The 19,780-nt window shown below is 46.1% G+C and overlaps 1 protein-coding gene across 2 annotated transcripts in view; it reads left to right on the forward strand.

Moving 5' to 3' along the window:
• The first annotated feature begins 2,061 nt into the window (after positions 1 to 2,061).
• The window catches only part of GAB3 (GRB2 associated binding protein 3), a 54,667-nt gene continuing 36,948 nt past the window's right edge, over positions 2,062 to 19,780 (forward strand). The window contains exon 1 of one of the 2 annotated variants that reach the window (XM_072336391.1): positions 2,062 to 2,627. In XM_072336391.1, the coding sequence (XP_072192492.1) occupies positions 2,556 to 2,627 (72 nt within the window). In that variant the 5' untranslated portion in view covers positions 2,062 to 2,555. The remainder of the gene's footprint in view (positions 2,628 to 19,780) is intronic. The other variant, XM_072336390.1, reaches the window with a different exon arrangement.

A 19,780-nucleotide genomic window follows, 5' to 3' on the forward strand; every position in this document is an offset into this window, starting at 1 on the left:
TATACACTGTCATGGCTTTTTAGTGGCATGGGGCATTCTGCTGGCTGTGGGAATGCTGCAGAGGCATGCCAGCTTTTTGCTGAGTAAGGGAGGTGGGAGCCCTGTGTGTAAACAGGGTTCAACCACAGAGTGAGAGAACAGGCTGTTCCCCCGAGTGAAGCTGACTCTCAGCTGCACCCAACCTCTGCAAGGCTTTGTAGGTCAGCGTGGGGTGAGTTTGCTAGCTAAACACTTTGGAAGTGTGTCTCAGTTGAATGTGTACTTTTGTTGGATATCAGAGAGAGTACAGCTGTGGTCAAATATCGTTTCTTACTCTGCATACAATTCCTAGATGTCCCTGTGAGGTTATTTGTATTATTAACCTAGGGCAAGAGAATAGGAACTCTACCAGGGATGCTCAGCTGAGGGCACGCAAGAGCAGAACAGAAGAAGACAAGGAAAGAAAACCAAGAGGCCAGAAAAAGATGCAGAGGCAGAATTGCTCCCAACAGCAGGTTTCTTTGCTGCCTGTAGTTGCGAGTCTGTGCAGACAGCTTCATCAAGCAACAGGGGCTGAATAGTTAAGTACAATACTTTATCATCTAATGCAGACAAGCAGGAGAGAGAAAAGAGCACAGGTCGTATGATAGGGGCACATCTTCTAAATCGGTGTCCCGGGAGTGTCATATTGCCAACATTTGTGTTGCCTGAAGATGAGTTATTAGAGAGAAAAAAACAATACTGTTGGTTTTGTAAAAAGGTGGACTAGGGAAGTGCAAGTCAGTATGAGTGAAAAGGGGGCTAATAGAGGTGGGTACCAGCTCTGGTCTCTGTGTGCCAATAGCTGGAGAGGGAAAACATAAACATTACCCAGACACTAGAAAACAATCCTTTTAAATAGCTGCATGGGTGCTCAGCCACTGGCTGCAGAAGGGAAGGTAAGGGGTGATGTGATCCCTGCGCAGTGAGACGTATTTGTTGTGGTGAACTTTTTAATGAAATAGAAGTCACAGAGCAAGGGAAAATAAGCAGAAGGTCAAGATTAGATGGATTTAGCTTTCAAATAAAACGTAACATACTCAGTGGAAGAACACAGGAACAGGCTACAAGGAAATCTTTTCCCTCACCATTGCTTGGCATACTGAAGGTCAGATTAGATAGCTTTTTAAAAGATGTGCTTTAGTCCAGATGTGGAAAAAACATTTGCTTGTGGGAATGTCAGCTTGGATTACTCTGGCATCTCTTCCTGTTTCGATACCCACACATTTGTGAACCAAATAAGTCCTCCTGTTCTGCCCTTCCTCTCCCTCCTGAGCGCTCCTCTCAGCAGCGCAGGGAGGGCCTTCAGCATTCATTACAGCACCATTAGCTCTGCGATATGGAAATGAGCAGGTTGAAATAGCATGCCTGTGTGTTCCAATCAGGTGTGTGTGGGGACGTGAGGGAATCATAGAATCACAGGATGGCTGAGGTCAGAAGGGACCTCAAAGATCATTGAGATCCAAGCCCTGCCGTGGGCTGGCTGCTCCCCCAGCTCAGGCTACCCAGGGCCCCATCTGCGGCCCTACACACCTCTGGGGATGGGGCACCAACAGCTCTGTTCAGCAGTGCCAGGGCCTCACCACCGTCTGAGTAAAGACTTTCTAACTCACATCTGACCTAAACGTCCCCTCTCTTAGTTTAAAGCCATTCCTCCTTGTCCTCTCTATATTACATCATGTACAAAATTGCTCTCCTTCCTGCTTTCCACAAAATGCAATCAGGCAATTTGTTCTCTTCTGGCTTACCAGTAGTCAGGGGTTGTTTTCCTGTGAGACATCAGGAGTCTAAGGAGGGGAAGTGGAGAAAACTTTAAGTGCAAGAAGAGAACTCCTCCTAGGTACATGGCTGAGGTGAACTGCGTCTGTGTTTGGGGTCAGACTGATCCCCCTTTGCTGGTCTTTGCCATTGGCACGTATCAGAGAAGCTCGGTGCGGACCTCAGCACTTTAATCCCACTCTCTCTAACAGTGCCCACGGTTACCGATGCAGGCTCCTCGGCTTATTCATTTCTTCTAGGAAGTTTCTAGGGAGGAGAGGAATAAAAAACAACACCAACAAACAACACCAACAAACCCTCAGCCGAGCAAAGAAGCAGCGAGGCACGTTGCGCTGCGGGCAGGTGCTCGGGAGGGTGGGAGCCTCGAGCCCGGCGGCACCCCCGGGTACCGGCTCCATGCCCGGGTGCCCCATCGCCGGCTATCGGCCCCATCGCCGGGTATCAGCCCCATCGCCGGCTATCGGCCCCATCGCCGGGTATCGGCCCCCCGCGCTCACCGCCCGCGGCGCCGCATCTTTCGGGCGGGGCCACCGGCGGGACCCCGCCCGGCCGTCGGTCCCCGTCGTCCCCATCACGTGTTCGGTGTGCTGCATTGTGTTCGCGGCGGAGGGAGGAGGGCCGGCCGTGTCAGTGATCAATGTCATGACTTCCTCCCCGGGCCGGAGCGCTGTGGGAGCGGGGCCGGAGGAAGCTCGCCGATCGCCGGGGAACGAGGCGCGGCCGCGCACTCGCGGACCCGCGCGCGGAGCGGGGGGAAGATGAGCTCCGGGGACGTCGTTTGCACCGGCTGGCTAATCAAGTCACCTCCCGAGAGGAAGCTGAAGCGATATGTAAGTGCTCGCGGAGCCCGTCCCTGCCGGCGGGGCTGCCGTTCCCGGCGCGTCCCGGCCCGAGCGGAGCGGAGCCGCGGTCCGTCCGTGCGCCCGCGGGCTGCGGTGCCCCGTCCGTGCGCCTTGCCGGGTCCTCGGGCGCAGCCCAGCTGTTGTTATGCAATGTGCTCTAGGTTAAAAACCGCAGCTCGCTTTCGGCTAACGTTACCGTAGCCAACAGCCTCGTAACAGAATTTCGGACGCATTTTCCCCATGGAAGAGCGTGAGCCTCCCTGAAAAAATAAAAAAAATAAAAAAAAAAAAAAAAGAAAAGAAAAAAGGGGGAAAAAAAAGCCATCACATTCCATTCGGAGGCTCAGCTTTGTTAAGATGCCTGTAACGCTCGCTAACGGCCGCGGTCGGGATACTTTTATGTAGCAGCTCAGTGCGCCAGAGGCGGTCACTTAGCGGTGCTGCCGGGGCGGCTGGGCAGGGGAGCGGGGAGAGCAAGGGGCCGTGCTGCCCAGCCCGTGGGTACGGGGGCTGCCGCTGCTCCGTGCGAACAGCTCCCGCTTCGCGCTGCATCTGTTTCTCTGAAAAAAAAAAAAATCAAAAGCAAAAACAAAAAACGGGTGTGCGCTGCAAACATAGGAAACTGCATCGCTGCAGAGCTGCAAGGAAGGCATTCCGGGTAATAGCCTTAAAAAATCAACAGAATAAAATCACTCGGGGCAGCAATAAAACCGTAAGCCCGCCGAGGGCCGTCCTGCGCCCTGATGCTCCCCTGCAGGTGCTCTGCTGCTGCTCACGCCTCTTTGTGTGCCCTCCCGGCCTGCCCTGCCCCGGGCACCGCGCTCCGCGCTGCCGCCCGCCTGCCCCCCGCTCCCGAGCGCAGCTCACGTCATACGTCGTATTCGCTTCTGTTTATCAGCGTTTTTTTGGCCGCTCTGCTGATGCGAGCTTTTTCGCATCGTATGAGGAATAAGTGCCTCGTGAAGAACGTGGCGGAGATCGTTTAGCGGTGTATTATTTGTTCCATTCTGCTGCAACTAGGAGAAAGGCGAATTTCCTGAGGTTGGGATTTACTTTTAACTTACTCTAAGCTGGAGTTTCTTCTCTTAGATCGTAAATACAGCATTGAAATGGTCGAATATTTGCTTCGTTCCACTGACGTTTTCCAGTTCTAAAATAACCACGGCGATGTGTCTCAGGGGAGCTGCAGATAAAATCTGGCCGTGTAATTCTCGTGCTGTGTTGTCCCGGGGGTGCTAATAGCCCTGTGCAGCAGGCACCAGACACTGCAGGAGCCACTGATTCACCCAGCTGGTACCATTAGTAACTCTGCCACTGAAGCTATTTTCGATGACTCAATATTCATGAAAGGGCAAAGCAGAGAAAAACAAAAAGTGATAAAAGCTGGGGTTTGAAAGCCCCCATTATGCAGCCAGGGGGACGGCCACAACAGGAGCTCAGAGTAGAGCGGCACTGGCTGCAGCCCACTCCCATCGGGTTTTGCACTGCATGACTTGGTGCAATGGCTCTATGCTATTCTTCCAGCAGGAACGACCAGATTAGCTGGATCTCTGCAGATTAGGCTTTGTTTTCTGATTAGGAGGATGAACTGCTCCTTTGTCCACAATAAGAGAAGAAAAAGAAATCTGCTATGGCTGGTGTCCCCGTTCATATGACTGGTGACACAGGAGATGCTGCAGACCAAATGGAAAACGTCTCTCACGTGCTACAAGCCGTTGTGTTCACTTCTCACAGTTCCACCAGCATGGAAGCTTGAGCATCTCACTCAGGGCTGGAAGGCAGCACAACCAAACCACCCTGCCTGCTTGAAAGCAGCAGAGCTGGAGAACAAAGCCCGCTTCAGTGGGCTTCAGGAGGCATCAAGCATCAGCCTGGTGCTGGCTCCACAGAGCAGCCACACATCCCTGGCATGGCAGCAGCCCTCATGCCCTGCTGGCACCGCCTGCAGCAGAGCTGGCTGGGGGCCCAGAGGCTGCCCACCGCCTGCAGGGTCCTGCTGTGTCACCTCCCAGCATACACTTCCCTGTGTTCAGCATCAGGCCCAAGCTCTGCCTGAGCACGGATCCCTCCTTACTCCTCAGGCTCTACTCATCACTAAGAAAGTCCCATGACATTCATCGGGATCTGGGCAAAATGAATTTGGGAACTGGGACCTGCAGAGAGTCCCCCTGAAAGCCAGTGGGAACGTGTAATGTTTATAAAATCAGGGCAGTGTGCCTTTGCAAAATGGGACCCGAAAGACCAGAGCGTGCCCTCCTTTTTAATTGTTCTCTAGTGAGTCCAGGCAGGTTTTCTATGCATAAACAAGGGCAGGATTTGGCTCTAGGTTAGCAATTATTTTCAAAACTTTGAGAAACAAAAAGCAGGTGTTCGGAGTGTGTATTTTTCCTCTAAAGTCTCGCAAAGCTGATGCTCTCAGTAGTACTATTCTTAGAAGTGTCTTATCATTCCCTAACAAAGGCTGCTCCCTTACATGTGCAGGAAACGAACATGAGATTAATTACCCGCATGTAACTTTCTGTAAAAACAGAGCACTTAGTGCTAAACGCCCAGAATTCATTAGAAAGCACAGGGAGCCTCACTCCAGCAGGCAAATACTCTGAACCTGTGTTGGTAATACACACGGTTCTGCTCCTCTGCCTGACACTCGAAACGTGAATCTGCCGTAGCAGCCTGGCTGGAGAGGCAGAGGACTCTCCTGGGAGAACTGTGGGTGTTTGTTGCCGTTCTTTGTCCCCTACGTGTGACCTGAAAGCTGTGCTGCTCTCGTTTCCCCACTTTGTTTTAGGGTCTCTTGCCCATCGGGGCCGCGTGCGCTGGGGGCACAGGGGAGCTGGGTGTAGGGCGGGCAACAGAGGAAGAAGGCGCTCTGCAAAACTGGGAAGTGGCATGGTGAGGTGAAGTCTGTCCTGCTCGAGGCTGAAAATGCACTTTCAGGCAGACTCAGACCTGCGGAAGGAAAACTTGGCCCCATTGGAGATGTCTGTTACGGGCATTAGTGGATGGCGAGTACCAGACTGTGCAGGAAATTAGATGGTCATGGAAGAACCTGCTGCAAGTCCAGTGGTTGCACAGTGCCTTGTGTTAGAGCTAAGTGCTTCCAACTAGGGGGTTGGGTTAGTGCAGAAAGAGCCCCAAGGGGGAAAACTGTGTGTTTGCTTGTTAAAAATAAGAATCGCAACTCTCAGGACAGTGTTGTAGCCGTGTTCTGTAACATCAGCCTTCCACGTCGGGCTTTATGTTGTGTTTCAAGTTGAGATGTATCTGATCACTGAATTGTAACAGTTGTTTTCTGCTTAGCGAAACAGGGAGAAAACCGCTTCATGGTGTGGAAAACAAGGGCATTTTACAGCCAGTGCAGAATGTCACAGCAAGGGAAATAAAAGCCTGGCAAGGGCACAGAGGATGCTTAATGAAGCAGGAGATAAATGCCATGGAGAAGGTGTATTTTTCATGTGCTGGTAAGGAGATGGAGATTAGATTTTTAACAGGCAGCTAATCCGAACCCACCCTTGAGCCGTTGTGCTGTAGCTCCTTGTGCCCAGGAGCAGCAGTGGCAGTCAGCAGCCTGCCTCCTGCTCACTGTGTGCTCCTTAAGTGGGCTGCAGGAGTGAAGGCTAAGGACAGACACTTGCTTGGTGCAAGTCTGTGTGGCTCCATTAAGCCAGTGCTGCACAGCTGTACCGCAGCTGAAGAACTGTTTTTAATCTCCAGTACTGTACAAACTGATGAGGGAAGACCACTTACTGGCTCAAAAAAAAAAAACCAAACCAACCCAAGTCTCTCACTTTACTTGATGAACTGGATTCTTTAGACACTATTGAAAATCAAAATTCCTTCTCAGCATCTCTAGAACAAGAGTCCAAAATGAAACGAAGGGGAGAAAATTCAGCTTTGCGCTTCTTAACACTCTACTTGTTGGAGTGTCTGAGCCGCAAAGGTGGAGGGCTCTGCTAGCATCACAACCTGACCAGGCTGAGACTAACAGTCTTACAGCCATTCAGATTTTTGAGTGTGGGATCTATGCCACACAGGGTGTCTGTAAGGCAACTTCTGGTAAGTGAAGTTTAAAAGATGGTCTGTGGAGTTACGTCTTCCACAGCAAGATGGGTAGGTTCACAGAACCAAAATCAGCAGTGTTATAAATCAGAAAGGTAGGAAAGTAGTGTCCCTGCTGCTGTCTGTGTGGGAAGGGCCATCAGAAGAGCACAGCAGGTAGCGCGAGATGGCTGCCTCTGCTGGGGGATTGGCCAAGACTTGACCATTGTGCCCATCGCTACAGTTGTACGAGATAAGAGAATTTAGATGACTTCCTCATTTTTAACTGAAGTTCTGATGTTTATCAGGGGAGCGAATGGGAAGTTACTGGCCACTAAGAAGAAAAAGTAAAGTAGAACTATGGAAGAGTTTGCTCAAGTAATGGGAACAAGAATCAGTCAGCACAGCGAGGGGCAGGTGGGATGTGGAGCTGCTCTCTGCTCTAGTGTCGTCTGGTGACACTGCCACGTCTGTCTAAAAGAAATCCCCAAGTGCTGTGGGAACTCAGATACTTCTGCTGCTGGTCTGGGAGCTGGGGTGCTCTTAGGAAAAATAAAATAGAACGTAACTTCTGTCCATCAGTCTGTTCATTTGCAGAGGTTCCTACAAAGCCTCTCGTGTTCTGCCCTCTCCAAACAGAGAGCTATGGCCACTTTCCATACCCTGCTGGAATCTACATCCCCGGCTTGCATTGAGATAACTGAGTGCAGTTAGGCAACGTGTGCAAATTCTGGGATGGTGGGAATGCGCGTGCCCTGTGATGAAGATCACGGAGCCTTTTAGCTGGCTGCAGTTTTAAGTTTTGTACTTGCATCTTTCCTGCTTCATTCTGAAGTCCAACATAAAATCTCTCTGGTTGAAGGAAATACTCCGTTTTGAGAGAGTTGTATGCCAGGTGAGGACTGGAGTATAGAAGCTGCTGTGCTGTGAGACTTACATCCCCTTCTTTGTGAAACACTGCAAACAGAGCTCACAGGTAAAACAACAGCAGCAAATGTATTTTAGAGAGGAGCTTCCGTCCTTAACTGTTCATGATGAGCTCAGTGCAGATCGGACCGCATTCCGCCATTTGACCATGCTTTGGTAGGTTAAGCACGATGTTTATTCTAGACCATTTTCTTCCATCTTAACTGTATTTTGGTAGTTCAGATATCATGTTGAATGAGATAGGCTGACTTCTAAGAAAAAGTAATTTCTAAAAAACACTGCTGTTCTTGGCAACCTGAGTATCAGAATGTTAAGCAGAATAACTTCCCTCAGACTATTTATTTGGGTGGGGCTGTAATAGCTCTGAAGCCCCAGTTTAATCTTTGCCTACATGTTTTCAGTGCACAGGAATGTCCAGCTATTGGTTTCTATTCAAAACAGAAACCCACGACTTATCAGTTCTTTGCATTCAAAAGCAAAGACTTAAAAAAACATGTTTGAAATTGAGAAGGAAATGTTAACTTGAGTGGTAATTAAACTTGTGATGCAACTGAAGGTATATTGGAGGAAAAGTAGCACTTGGGTGAACTATTTGTTGTAGCATGAAAACTGTAATGTGAATAAACACATTACTTTTATCAACGATGTGTCAAAATGCTATGAATGCGCATCATGCCAATGTGATGTTTTCAGGCAGAAGGGTAAGTTTACTCCTATGGCATCACTTTGTAGAGAAACAGTCTCTTTGTTTGTTTGCTTGTCCTTTTCATTTGAGTTGGAAATGAATTAACAGCGAGATAAGACAAGGAAAGAATGCCATGTTTGAAATGGAATTTGCATGTCAAAACCTTACAAGCAGTTAATAGATTTTCCTCTTTCTCACCTAATTGTTGAATAAAATGCTAGATTCCAAGCTTTTCTGTTTTATAATATTCCTCACTTGTTCTAGTGTGTGTCACATAGGAAAAAAAGCCCTAAAAGCCACGCAAAGTTCAGTTTTAAAACCTGCTGCATAACCTAATACTCGATATTTGTTAAAAAATAGAACAAACCCGGTGTCTGGCCTTCACAGCAGCAAAACATTCTCTTTCCTTTCTGAGCTGAACTCATTAGGAGCTTTCTAATAGCCAGAATGAAACAACTGTTCTTAGAGATTTTGCTCTTCTCCTTCCTCTAAAGTAGCTGATGCCAGAAACCCCACTGAGCCCTGCAGGCAAAACCACCTCGCAGCTTTCCTCCGAGCCTGGAGCAGTGCGTGTCAGCTGCTCAGTATCTGTTCCTATGGAACATTTGATGAAAAGACAGTAAAATGTCATTACTAGTATGAGTTTAAAATTACTTAAATGAAGGTGTTAATTTAAATGGAACTCAGATTGACACCTGAAAGCTTTTGACACATTTTTGACGGTACGTTTTAAAAGACAACAGTTTCTGTGAGCCCTGTTAATGGCAAATATTATTTGCCCTGTGAATCCCAAGTCTCTGGGACTGTGGGTTCTACATTTGAATTTCTGTTGAGCAGAATAATGGTCATAATGGGGCCCTTTCTGAATGTGCAACTGCTGTAATCTCAGCAGAGTGCAGAGTTTGCGGACAGTCTGTTTTCACATACCAGACTTGCAAGCTGTTTGTGGAAGGTCAAGGATCTTGCAGTTGTGAAGACATTTGTTCAGGCTGACAGGAGCTGGTGGTGCCAAGAAGGAGAAACCAGTAGTTGAGAGCAGTTGTCCATTTGTTACTTGCAGATTTCATGCTCTGCGTGATAAAGCCTCTAAAACTCACAGAAGCACTGAGCTGATGCCTTGTGAAATCCTGGTCTGCAGGGGCTGGGCTGTGTGCTGGCCAGAGCTCTGCAGAGAAACACTACATGAAGAGGTACCAGCTGGGCTTACAGGAGCAGCGAGGCCACACGTGCACAACAAGGCCCACACTGCTGCGTGAAGCACTCGCTACCAATCGAGCTACTACATCTGTGTTGTTTACTAATATTTACAGTAGAAGCTTTGCAATCTTAAGTAGTTTTATTTTTAATAAGTTCCGCATTTTGAACCCATCCTAATATAGTGGTTAAGTTCTCACTAAGGCCCTAAGCTTAAAAATAAGTAGTGCTGCTGAGGGAATTGCTTTCTTGAGATACTTTGGCACCTGGCTCCCACTGATACAGGATTTGCAAAGAGTCCTCAGGCAGTACCCCCCTGACATGATGGGTCTTTATAGCTTTCTGCTCACTTACTCTTCCTGCAGTGAGATCTGAACTGCTAAACACTGTCTGCAAATGGGACTGTTACGCCTGTTTCAGTTAATTGCCTTCTGTAGTGTCCCTTCTGGACAGATCACCCTGATCGTCATATCACCCTGAGCTGTAGATCATAAGATAATGGGAAACTGCTCTTGAAACATGAAGGGATAACACCAAATACATTCCATCATTGTTTCATTATCCTCCCCAAACTCACGCTTTCTTCTCTGCTGAGCCTGAGAACTGTTTGAGCTGAAACATCACTAGGACAAGCAAACAAGAAGGTCAGGGGCAAGTGGGACTTGCACAGCTAGGAGCCATCTCAGCGGCGATGCTGCCCACTTCCTTCAGGCATCTCTCCACTGGCTTTGCAGGATGGAAACCTCATAGTACTGGCTTGTAAAAGGGAAGACTGAATCATTAATTGTAGTGTTACTAGACTGTAAGGCCTTAGCAGTTTTCTTATGAACAACGTGTTCTTTTTTTTTTCTGTTCTTTTTTCAAATTCACAACTGAAAGTACTGTTGCTATGTTACTGTGATGGTGTGTAGGCTGCTAAATAAATAGAGGCAGTTTAGTCCATGCCAGAAATAGAAAGACAGGTCAGAGGTGACATTTGGGACATGATGAGAAAAAAAGAATATATAATTTCCTTCCTATCATTCTCTTCAGCCTCATTAACCCCAGGCTGCTTAGAAGGAAATTACAGCAGAATTTCATGGTATGTGAGAGTACTTTAGCAGTAGTAGTCAATTTTTAAATTGATACCTATGGAGGTTCACTCAGAGTTTTGGTTTCGTTTCTTACATGATCCAACTTTCAAGGGCAACGCTGGCAGAAGTGTGGCAGCTCACGCACTTCTGAACCGAGATGCTGCTCCAGGACATCTGGGGGATGGGGCATTGCTGAGAATTCTCTATGGAAAGGTGAGCTGAGGAGGGAAAACGAGACAAAAAGAACAAGCTTTGAGAAAACACGCCGCTGCGAAGCTAGAAACAGGAAATCTGAATCCATTACCCTTTTTGGGACAGCCTGGCAGGTGACCAAGGCCCAGGCACACAACAACATGTGTAGGCCCTCACACAAGTGTCCCTGGGTACCCGCTTGAACCCTTGGACATCTCACTTCTCTGCGGGATTGTGAAGATGCACAAGAGCTGAGTCACACTCACACAAAGGCACATCCAGTGGTGTCCCCAGCTGTGATCACAGCACAGCCACCGAGGGAGCTGTTATAAACAAATTATTGATCCGGCACGACAAGAAGTATCTGATTGCCTTGTGAATTAGGAAGAGGCCCACAGCCAAAACCTAAACCAGTCTGGTGCAGGCAACTCCTTAGAGGTTATTTTTTGTGGTGCTTTGTACCTCCACAAATCCTCCTGCCTTCCTACCAACAAAACATGTAAGTGTACTCCCTACCCAAGAGACCTTTGGATCTAAAGTGGAAAGCTGAGGCATTCCAGAAAGTCCCACATTTACCATAAAACTTAAAGAGGAGAACTAAATTAGAGGGTACAGCAAGTATCAGTGATGCTAAGTACATGTTTCCTTGCTCCTGAATTGCAGGGCTTTTGTAATTGTCTTTTTATTTGTTAACACTTCTTGAAAGGAAGGCTGGAATTGGAATGGCTAGGAACATTTCTTTACATAATGGATTTGAATAGCTAGATTAATAAGAAGCTTTACTAATTTCAGCCAAAAGCCAATCCCTGGTGCCTTAGACCTCGAGCCATGTGCGTGGATAAGGTTCAGTGTCAGCACACGACCACCATGGTCATTTATTTATTAATGTGAAGAGTTTGGTTGCTGCTTTGTTTGGAGACTTTTTCTGTGCACAGCCAGTGTTACGTTCAACCTTATGCTGAGGGAGCGAGTGTCACAGGCTTTCTTGTGCCCTGTGGAGTTCAAGCTCTGCTTTGAGCCCACTCAAATCCTGTACCCTTACCAGAGGTTGCATTTATCTCAGAGTTTGAAGAACAATTACTATGATTTATCTGTCTTCAAAGTGAATAGGATTTTACCAGGCAACCTACAGCCCATCCTTTCCAGGCCTCTGTTGTTCACACTCAGCAAATTGCTCAGCCTTCACCATCACCAGCAGCATTGCTAAATGGAAAGGAGAATGAATTACACCCTCTGCAGCTCTGTTATGTTCTTCTCCTAAAGGACCTATTTGTCTCTCATTGTATTTCCAGGTCTTTTGTACTTGAAATGATCTTCAAAACTCTATAAATAAATTTGGTGTACTGGAAGGTGAGTTAAAGCCCTTTGCCATTAGAGTATTCCAAGTGGGCTGCAATAACATTGACTCTTCTCTACGTTGTGGTTAGTAGCTTGAATGTTAAAACTGAACAAAATTTTGTCAAGCAGAAGATGCCTGACACAGCCAGGTTTCAAATATACTATAGCTAACCAGGGGAAATGTAAGCCTGTTTACACTGCTGCTTTTAGTCCCCAGGGACTCCCCTTACCACAGCACTTACCTTGTGTTGGCCCCAAAGAGGCTTTGGTGAAACCCACCATCCAAGAGCAGGGAGATACAACCTGGGGACAAAGAGCTGGGCAGAGCCTGCTTGAAGATGTCACCACGCTGGTCTTTTCAGAACAGGGATGAAGAGGGAGAGTCTCAGAGATGCACCCAAGTGATATGTCTCAGGCACATTTCTAGGCAAATGTGTTGCACGCAATTTAACAGCATGGGCTAGATGGAGATTTCAACAGTGTCAGCCCTAGTGCTCATTGTTAAGAACTTACTGTGCACCCACAGGCACGTTTTGGTTTGACCTGGGTTCACTGGAGTTGGAAATGGAATTTGGATCTCTATATGATCATACTGTTGTGGATTTTAGTTCGGAGGTTGGGGCTTTTTCTGAAGACAGGAAGTGTTTAACACATCATCTGTGCTTTGGTATAAGAGATACAGAGCAGGGGAAAGCAAACTCAGATAGAAGGTTTTGGCATATTGATGGTTCAGATACACAGGATCATTTTGTAGTAGGGCAGCCAGCCACTTCTGGCTGCACATCTGTCTTGCTGCAGTCAAGACACCTGTTTGGATTAGAAAATGGTCGTGCTGGTTCATTCTCAGAGTAGGGTAGGATCTTCATGGGTCCCTGCTGGGACCAGCAAGAAAAGGCAAATGATGCTGCAGAGCAACAGCAGCAAGTAGGCACGGTGATGCAGCACAACTGAGTCTAGACTATTAAGCAAGAAACCTTTCTTTTACTAAATAAATTGCATCCATAATGGACAGTAAAGCCAAGTAAGCACTGTCTTTAATAAGCTGCCGGAATTGAGCAGGTGTGCAGTCAGACTGGAGCATTAGATCTGAAGCTTTCATTTAAATTTATCAGCTTGCACAAATCTGCTTGAAAAACCTTTTTGTCCTCTCTGAAAGAATTTCAGACATAAATATTTGGCTGGACTCATCAGAAAAAAGAAAAAGAGTCCTGAAATAGAAATGACATCTCATGTTCTTTAGCAATATCAGAGTTTATGGAGAAACCAGGAGCCAAAAAATGCAACAGTTTCAATTTCTAAATCATTAGGACTTGCACTTCTGGGCAGCATTTAAATAACCTGAGCAGTTTTCCCCACATATTCCTTACTACTAAGAGCAGCACCTTACGACTTGTGATAGCTTGCCTTCATTAACAGTGAAACTGAATATCAGAGTTGAGTACCAGGCTTCTGTCTTCAGTGGGATATCAGCTTTTGCATCAACTTGGGTCAACAGAGATCAAGGGCAGAGCTGTGATTCTCAGCAGCAATGGGATGGGGAGAGGAGGGCTCTGCCATCATGAGAGCTCCAAGTAGTGCCAGTGAAACTAGGAAGTGTGGTGTGAGATAGATACGGGATCTGCCGTTCTATTAGCTTGTAACTGGAAACTGAAAATGGTGGATGTTAAAAGGCAGAGTTTCGGTTGATTTTGTGTTACGTCTTTCACACAAAATGTTTCCATTCAAAGAGATTAGAGCCAGACAGTTGTATGGTGAGCAAGCAATTACACAGAAATCGATAAGTTCTTCAAAGGAGTAAACTGTCACCAAAAAAAATTTCACTTTCTATTAGAGAGATAAAATCTGTGCACGGTGGAGCCATTTTTGCTGTGTGTGGCATAAGATTTGCATGACTCACAGCCAGAAGCACAGCCAGGGCCTAGAAGTCATGCATGATACAAAAGGTGCTGGGGATTTCCCGTTGCATCTTTGAAATGGTGATTCTGTTTGATGAGGCAAGTGCAGGTCACATCTCCCTGTTGCGTCAAGTTGTTCATCCAAAGAGAGTGAGACAAGGCAGAGGCTGCTGAACATCTCCTGCTGTAGCCAACAGCCCCAGCGATTCCAGTTCCTCCAGTAGTGAAATGCAGTGGCACCTTCCCTGACAGCTTCAGCCTTCTGGGAATTTTAGGGAAGCACTCATCCATTTCAGAAAGTCTTTGTTTAAAAACCGACCTGTCTGCATCCCTCTTTTTCTAGGACATCCTCTTTGCTTGCTTGCTGTTGCTGTGGCTGCTGGGCTCCCTTTGCAGCTATACCATTCGATCTAGATTCTGGAAGAAGTATCTTCAGAACTAATAGACCACAGCAGCCGTTGCCAGTTTGCTGTCACGTTGCACTGCCACGCACTATCAGTGGTGTTAGCAGCTGCCTTTTTCCCTTGTGGTTTTCTCACAAACCTCTTATTCCAGGGATATATATTCCCATGGGAAACAGCAGTAATCCAGGCTTTGTGAAACAGCAGAGTTCTGTCCCACCAGCCCGTTTACAGATAATGCTGGTGAAAAGAAAACCACTACGTTGTCTCAAGAAGCTTGACTTGCAATGCAGTCTACAGGAAGATTATATACATGTACTCTGACGCATGAATTTAAACCTCTATTATGCTCATAAATGTCTTGCTTAAATATTCCTAGGGCAAGTAACACGTTTTTCCTTTATCTTAAGCCACGTTTAGACAATATAAACTAAACCAGGAAAAATGCTCTTTTTTCTGCTATCAGTGTTCCCATGGCACAGCTATGGCAGCAGATACGTGGCAGCTCGGCTGTGCTAGTAAAACTGCAGAAAAGCCTTTGGATTCAAACCGTAATGACAAGAGCAGTGGTAATCCCCACTTCCCAACGTACTATCTGGACAAAATTCCTTTTATTATCTTCCGTCTTAAGACCACAGTTCAGTTTCCGTGGATCTTTTGCCCTTGCTGTATTTATTTGAACTGCAAACAAAGAGATCCTTGAATTCCTCCTGTATTTGTTATGGTCCCCCTGGAGCCAGCACTGAAGCTACCAAAGGCACTGAGCTTGTCCAAGGGGAAACCTCAGCTTCCATCTGGGTGGGCCGGTCATGGGGCCAGCTGCTTCTGGGAGCCCCAGTGATGGTAGATGGGATGGCGTGGAACCAGCATTGGCAGCAGGGATATTTCACTACGGGACCTTTAGAGTGCCCTTAGCAGAGAGACTGCAATGTGCTGGGGATACACAGGAAGATGTTTTTTTTTCCAGAAAATGATGTGCCATAATAATGATCTGCTGTAATTACATTCTGTACATACGGCAGCCAAACAACAATTAAAATATTCTGGATCTGTATTCGTTGTTTGTTAAATAACACTCTCCAGAGTATCTGCCAGCTTGTGGACATTGAGTCAAAGTGGAAGGTTTTGTGTTAGCAGAGGAAAAGTTCTGCATCATCCTCTGTTTTGCTGTAAGGATGTTAAAGGCTGTGTTATTCTGACTCACATTTATTATTGTACGTGAATTTCTGGGACACTGTACATGCTTACTGCAGAACGGTTAAATAGGAAATAGTGAAATCCGCCATGCATTTTACATAACTCTTTCTTTCATAACACACTTGTGCAATAGGAGAGTCAGAATGCAATGTTCTGACCGGGTTTCCACCATGCTTGAACACTAGTGATCATCTGGAAAAGTAAGTGTTACCTGAACTCAGTGAATCAGTGTGGGACGTGTACTCAGTGAACTGACTCAGTGAAGAAATCACCTCCAAAGAACCAAAAGCTTGTTTTATTTGCTTGGGTAAGGTGGTTTGTGCCAGGAAGGTACATGACAAGGCAAAACCAAACTAGTTTGCCACCATTCATACTTGGAGATGGCACTGGTCGGCACCAGGGGCTGCCCCTGCTTTCAGACCCCATCCCTAGCTTTGTGGGAATGGCAGCAGCCCAGGAAAGTAACAGAAGAAGGCTGCAGAGCAGCAAACAGAAATGCTTAAATGCTGAAAAAACAACCACCTGCTGCTTGAAGGTCTGCTCCGAGAGCAGCCTGACAGAATCCCACTGGTGTGAATCCTCTGAGTGGGGCTCAGCACCCATAGTTACAACATGAACTGTCCTACAGCCACAAAATCCACCGGGCTACTTTGTCCTCTTTACTTTGGTACAGGCATTATCAAGCCCAGCTTTCATCCTTCTCCTTTTGGAGGGGTCTGAAGGGTGAGAGGACAGGCTGATGACTGCTGACAAGGGCTCTGCCATCACAGATACCCTTCTGGTCAGAGCGCTTCCAGTTGCAGTGCAGCCCACATGCAGGGCGCCAGCTACACGCAGTTATCACCCTGCTAGAGCTGGGTGGTGCCTCCTCTTCCTGGTACTGCTGTCCAGATCGTCGCCTCCCTGCAGAAGGCCCAGGCAGCTCTGCTCCCCTCTTCTTTTGAAGTGCATGTCTGACTGTGTCACTCAGCCAGCTTGATGTTGTTCTTTGCTCAGCTTTTTGGTCATTCGTGTCATAAATGTCATCAGTTCCTAATTTCGTTTGGTTGAATGAGTCTGGCCTTGTACACGTAGTACTTTTAGTGGGTTAGATCTTTAGTTCATAATTGCTCTTTACTTAATACATTGTTATTGGGAAAGTAATGTGGGTCTGCAGGCAGCTGCACTTGGCATGAAGACCCTGCAGCAGGACAGAGGCAGCAGCTCACTGCTGTGGCAGCGCAAGGCAAAACTGAAACATGAGTCTTAGACCCAGTGCACCTGTAGCTTTTCACTGCAAATAAAACTGGGAGTTGTTTTATTTGTCAGATAGGAGTGAGTACAGAATCTGCCTCCAAGGAGGAGTCTAATCCAGTCCTAATCCAGCTGCGGTTTCCTTTCAAGTCAATCAGATTATTCTGCTTGATTTTAGTGAGAATTGAAACAAATAAGTCATCATGTATGTATTGCAACTCCATGACAACCATATTACAATAATATAATGCTAGTGTGCTGTATGCACTGTCATACTTAGCTTTAAGTAATAACAAAGACGTAGAATAAAATGCAAACATATATGATGGGTTTCAAAAAGGAGTTCAAACAATCAGTAAGACCAGAAGCTCTGTGAGTGCCGGACTGCTCTTTTTATCTATGGATCATTATTTCCAAGAAAGAAGTAACAGTTGTAAACACTTCCAAGCATTCATCCCCTTGGGTATAAGGGCGTGTTAAACAACAAGAAAATATTCTTCGTGAGCAGAAAAGAATTGTTGGCCAGGGGACTTCAGGCAGAAGTGAATAATGGCGAACTTAGCAAACAATCATGAAGAAGAAAATTGCAAATGGTCTTATTACCTGGTTCATGGCAATTCACCATTCACCTGAGCCTTTAAATGAAGTCTCCTTCGGGGTTAAAGAAGATTAAGGAAACCAACTAGAAATGTCTTTCTGCAGTAGAATTCAAAGCAAAAGATACGATTACTGGTAAGAAAACTGCAAATAACGCACAGAGGTGGAAACCACAGAGCTGGAAATCAGGCCTCTGCTAAGCTGGGTCAGATTCTGTGCTTGATTACACTGCATGAATAAATTATTGGAAGGCACACATCAAGCTTTTCAGAAGTGAGAAAATAATTAAGATTTATTTTTTTGCCAGGAAGGCCAGAAATGTGCAGAAGAGCGTGACGCCATTAGCTTGCCGCGTTACCGCTTTATGGGTGTCTTTTTAGTAATGAAGTAAAAAATATCCTGCTGCTTCCAGGATGGATTGTAAGGGTTTTAAGATTGTATGAGTTTTCTAAGTATCTCAGTCCATTTTGTTTCCCATGTCACCTCTTTGATGATGACCTTACGATAAAAAGTAGAACAGTATATCAAAGGTAGGGTAAATGAAGATCGGCAGCAGCCAGTCCTTTGTTGATGTGAGAATTAAATAGTGACACAAGAATTGCTTCATCTAAACCAAGAAGCAGATAGGAAAGTAAAAAAAATAAATAGTAATGTTGCTTTTTCTTTAGTATCTTCCGGAACAGAGCTGATCAAATGTTGCAGCTTTTGGAGCTGCCTGTTGGCAGCAAAGGCTGAGCAAAACTCATTGCGTTGTGTGCTGTATATTCCAAGACCATCAAAAAATTATTCCTTGCCTTCTTTGGAAGCTTTGTCAGTTTCCTCCGTGACTCAAGGGAAGCGGCTCCGTGGGATTTTGCAGTGGCTTCCAACATAGCAAACAAGACAGTATTAGCATGTGATTCTTACAGGGCCTTGTAAACCATTTTAAAAATTATCTTCTACTTAGAAAAAGCTTTTATGTTATCAGTAGTTAAACTCTCTCAAGTTCACGCATGTCCTTGATTCTTACCGCATCTCTTCGCCTGCCCTTTAAAAGCTTCCCAAGTCCATCAGCACCAAAGCCTTGTTCTCCAAAGGGCCAGTGTTGCATACTGCATGGCTAACACACTTCCATGAATTTCTCTTTAAGAGTCTGCTTACTTTGGGTCAGTTTGGCACTTCAGCGTCACTAATCTTCCTTCTCACCAGCAGTTACTAGACCGCCCAGTTGGTTTCATTTGAATTGAATAGTTAGTCTGGGAGGTTGAGGAACCACGTTTGCAACACTCAGCGTGGTTCATTGGACGACTGTGGCACAGCCTTTACTTGTACACTGCATCCTAGCGAGTCACATTTACAAACCGCTTCTCTGAAAAAACAGGGTGAGAAAGAGTCATAAGCGAAGGAGAAGAGTAGGAGTAATCCCGCATTCGGATCTAAGTTTGTGTCAAGTGTAGGATGCAGTTTAAAATAAGAAGAGATAATAGTTGGGGTTCTGTTGTTTCTTTCCACCTCTTTGAAAAGTCAGCTTTGATAATATTCCTTACCTCTTAAAGAAAAAGCAAATTCCAATGACGGACTTTTGCTGAAGTGTTTCATCAGTTAAAATTAACCTTGAAAGTATAGCATGCTGTGCTTTTCACTCTGCGTTTATTTCTATTTCATTTTTTCTTGTCTGACCAGAAATGGGTAGCATGCAAATGTCCTCTCTTGTGGTTTAAACAAATAAGCCGTGAAATCTAAAAACGGAAAGCAGTTACTGCTTTCTGTGTACAACCACTGCTTTCAGATGTCTCTTTTGTGTCTGCTACTGTTTGTGACTATGGCTCCACTTTTACTCAAAAATAAGCAGTTTTCTGCATTGTTGGGAAGGAGGGATCAAAGGAAAGGATTTCACTGGCCTGGTTTTATCCTTGAAAGGCAACTCCCACAATATCCCTGCCCTGGCAATCAGCAAGGGCCCAGGGAATGGCATGAGGATGGACTTTGCCTTTTGCTGCAGAACAGAGATTTGTTATTCAAAATGTCAACTAATCTACAGTAGAAATCCACAAAGGTTTCAAACACAGTGTCCATCCCCGAATTCCCTTGCCAACACCCGTGGTTTCACAGTTGTTCTTCCTGTGTGCTGTTCTCAGCACTGTTGCAGCGTGTAACAGCCCAGTGGCACCACACAAAACCTGTATTCTCAGCCAGGACCACCCTTCTGGGGACCACGTGCAGGAATTATCTCAGCCTTTGCAGGATGAAATTTCCCTTTGCTCTGCAACTTGGCTTCCAGACTGCAGACAGCATTTTGCATTGGTACATTCTTGTGAAAGCAGAAGAAAAAAGTAACTTCTCTTGATTTTTCCTTTTCCTCTTTAGTGTATTAGTTTATTTTTCTCAACTC

The sequence above is a fragment of the Excalfactoria chinensis genome, chromosome 4, assembly GCF_039878825.1.
Source record: "Excalfactoria chinensis isolate bCotChi1 chromosome 4, bCotChi1.hap2, whole genome shotgun sequence".
Taxonomy (NCBI): domain Eukaryota; kingdom Metazoa; phylum Chordata; class Aves; order Galliformes; family Phasianidae; genus Excalfactoria; species Excalfactoria chinensis.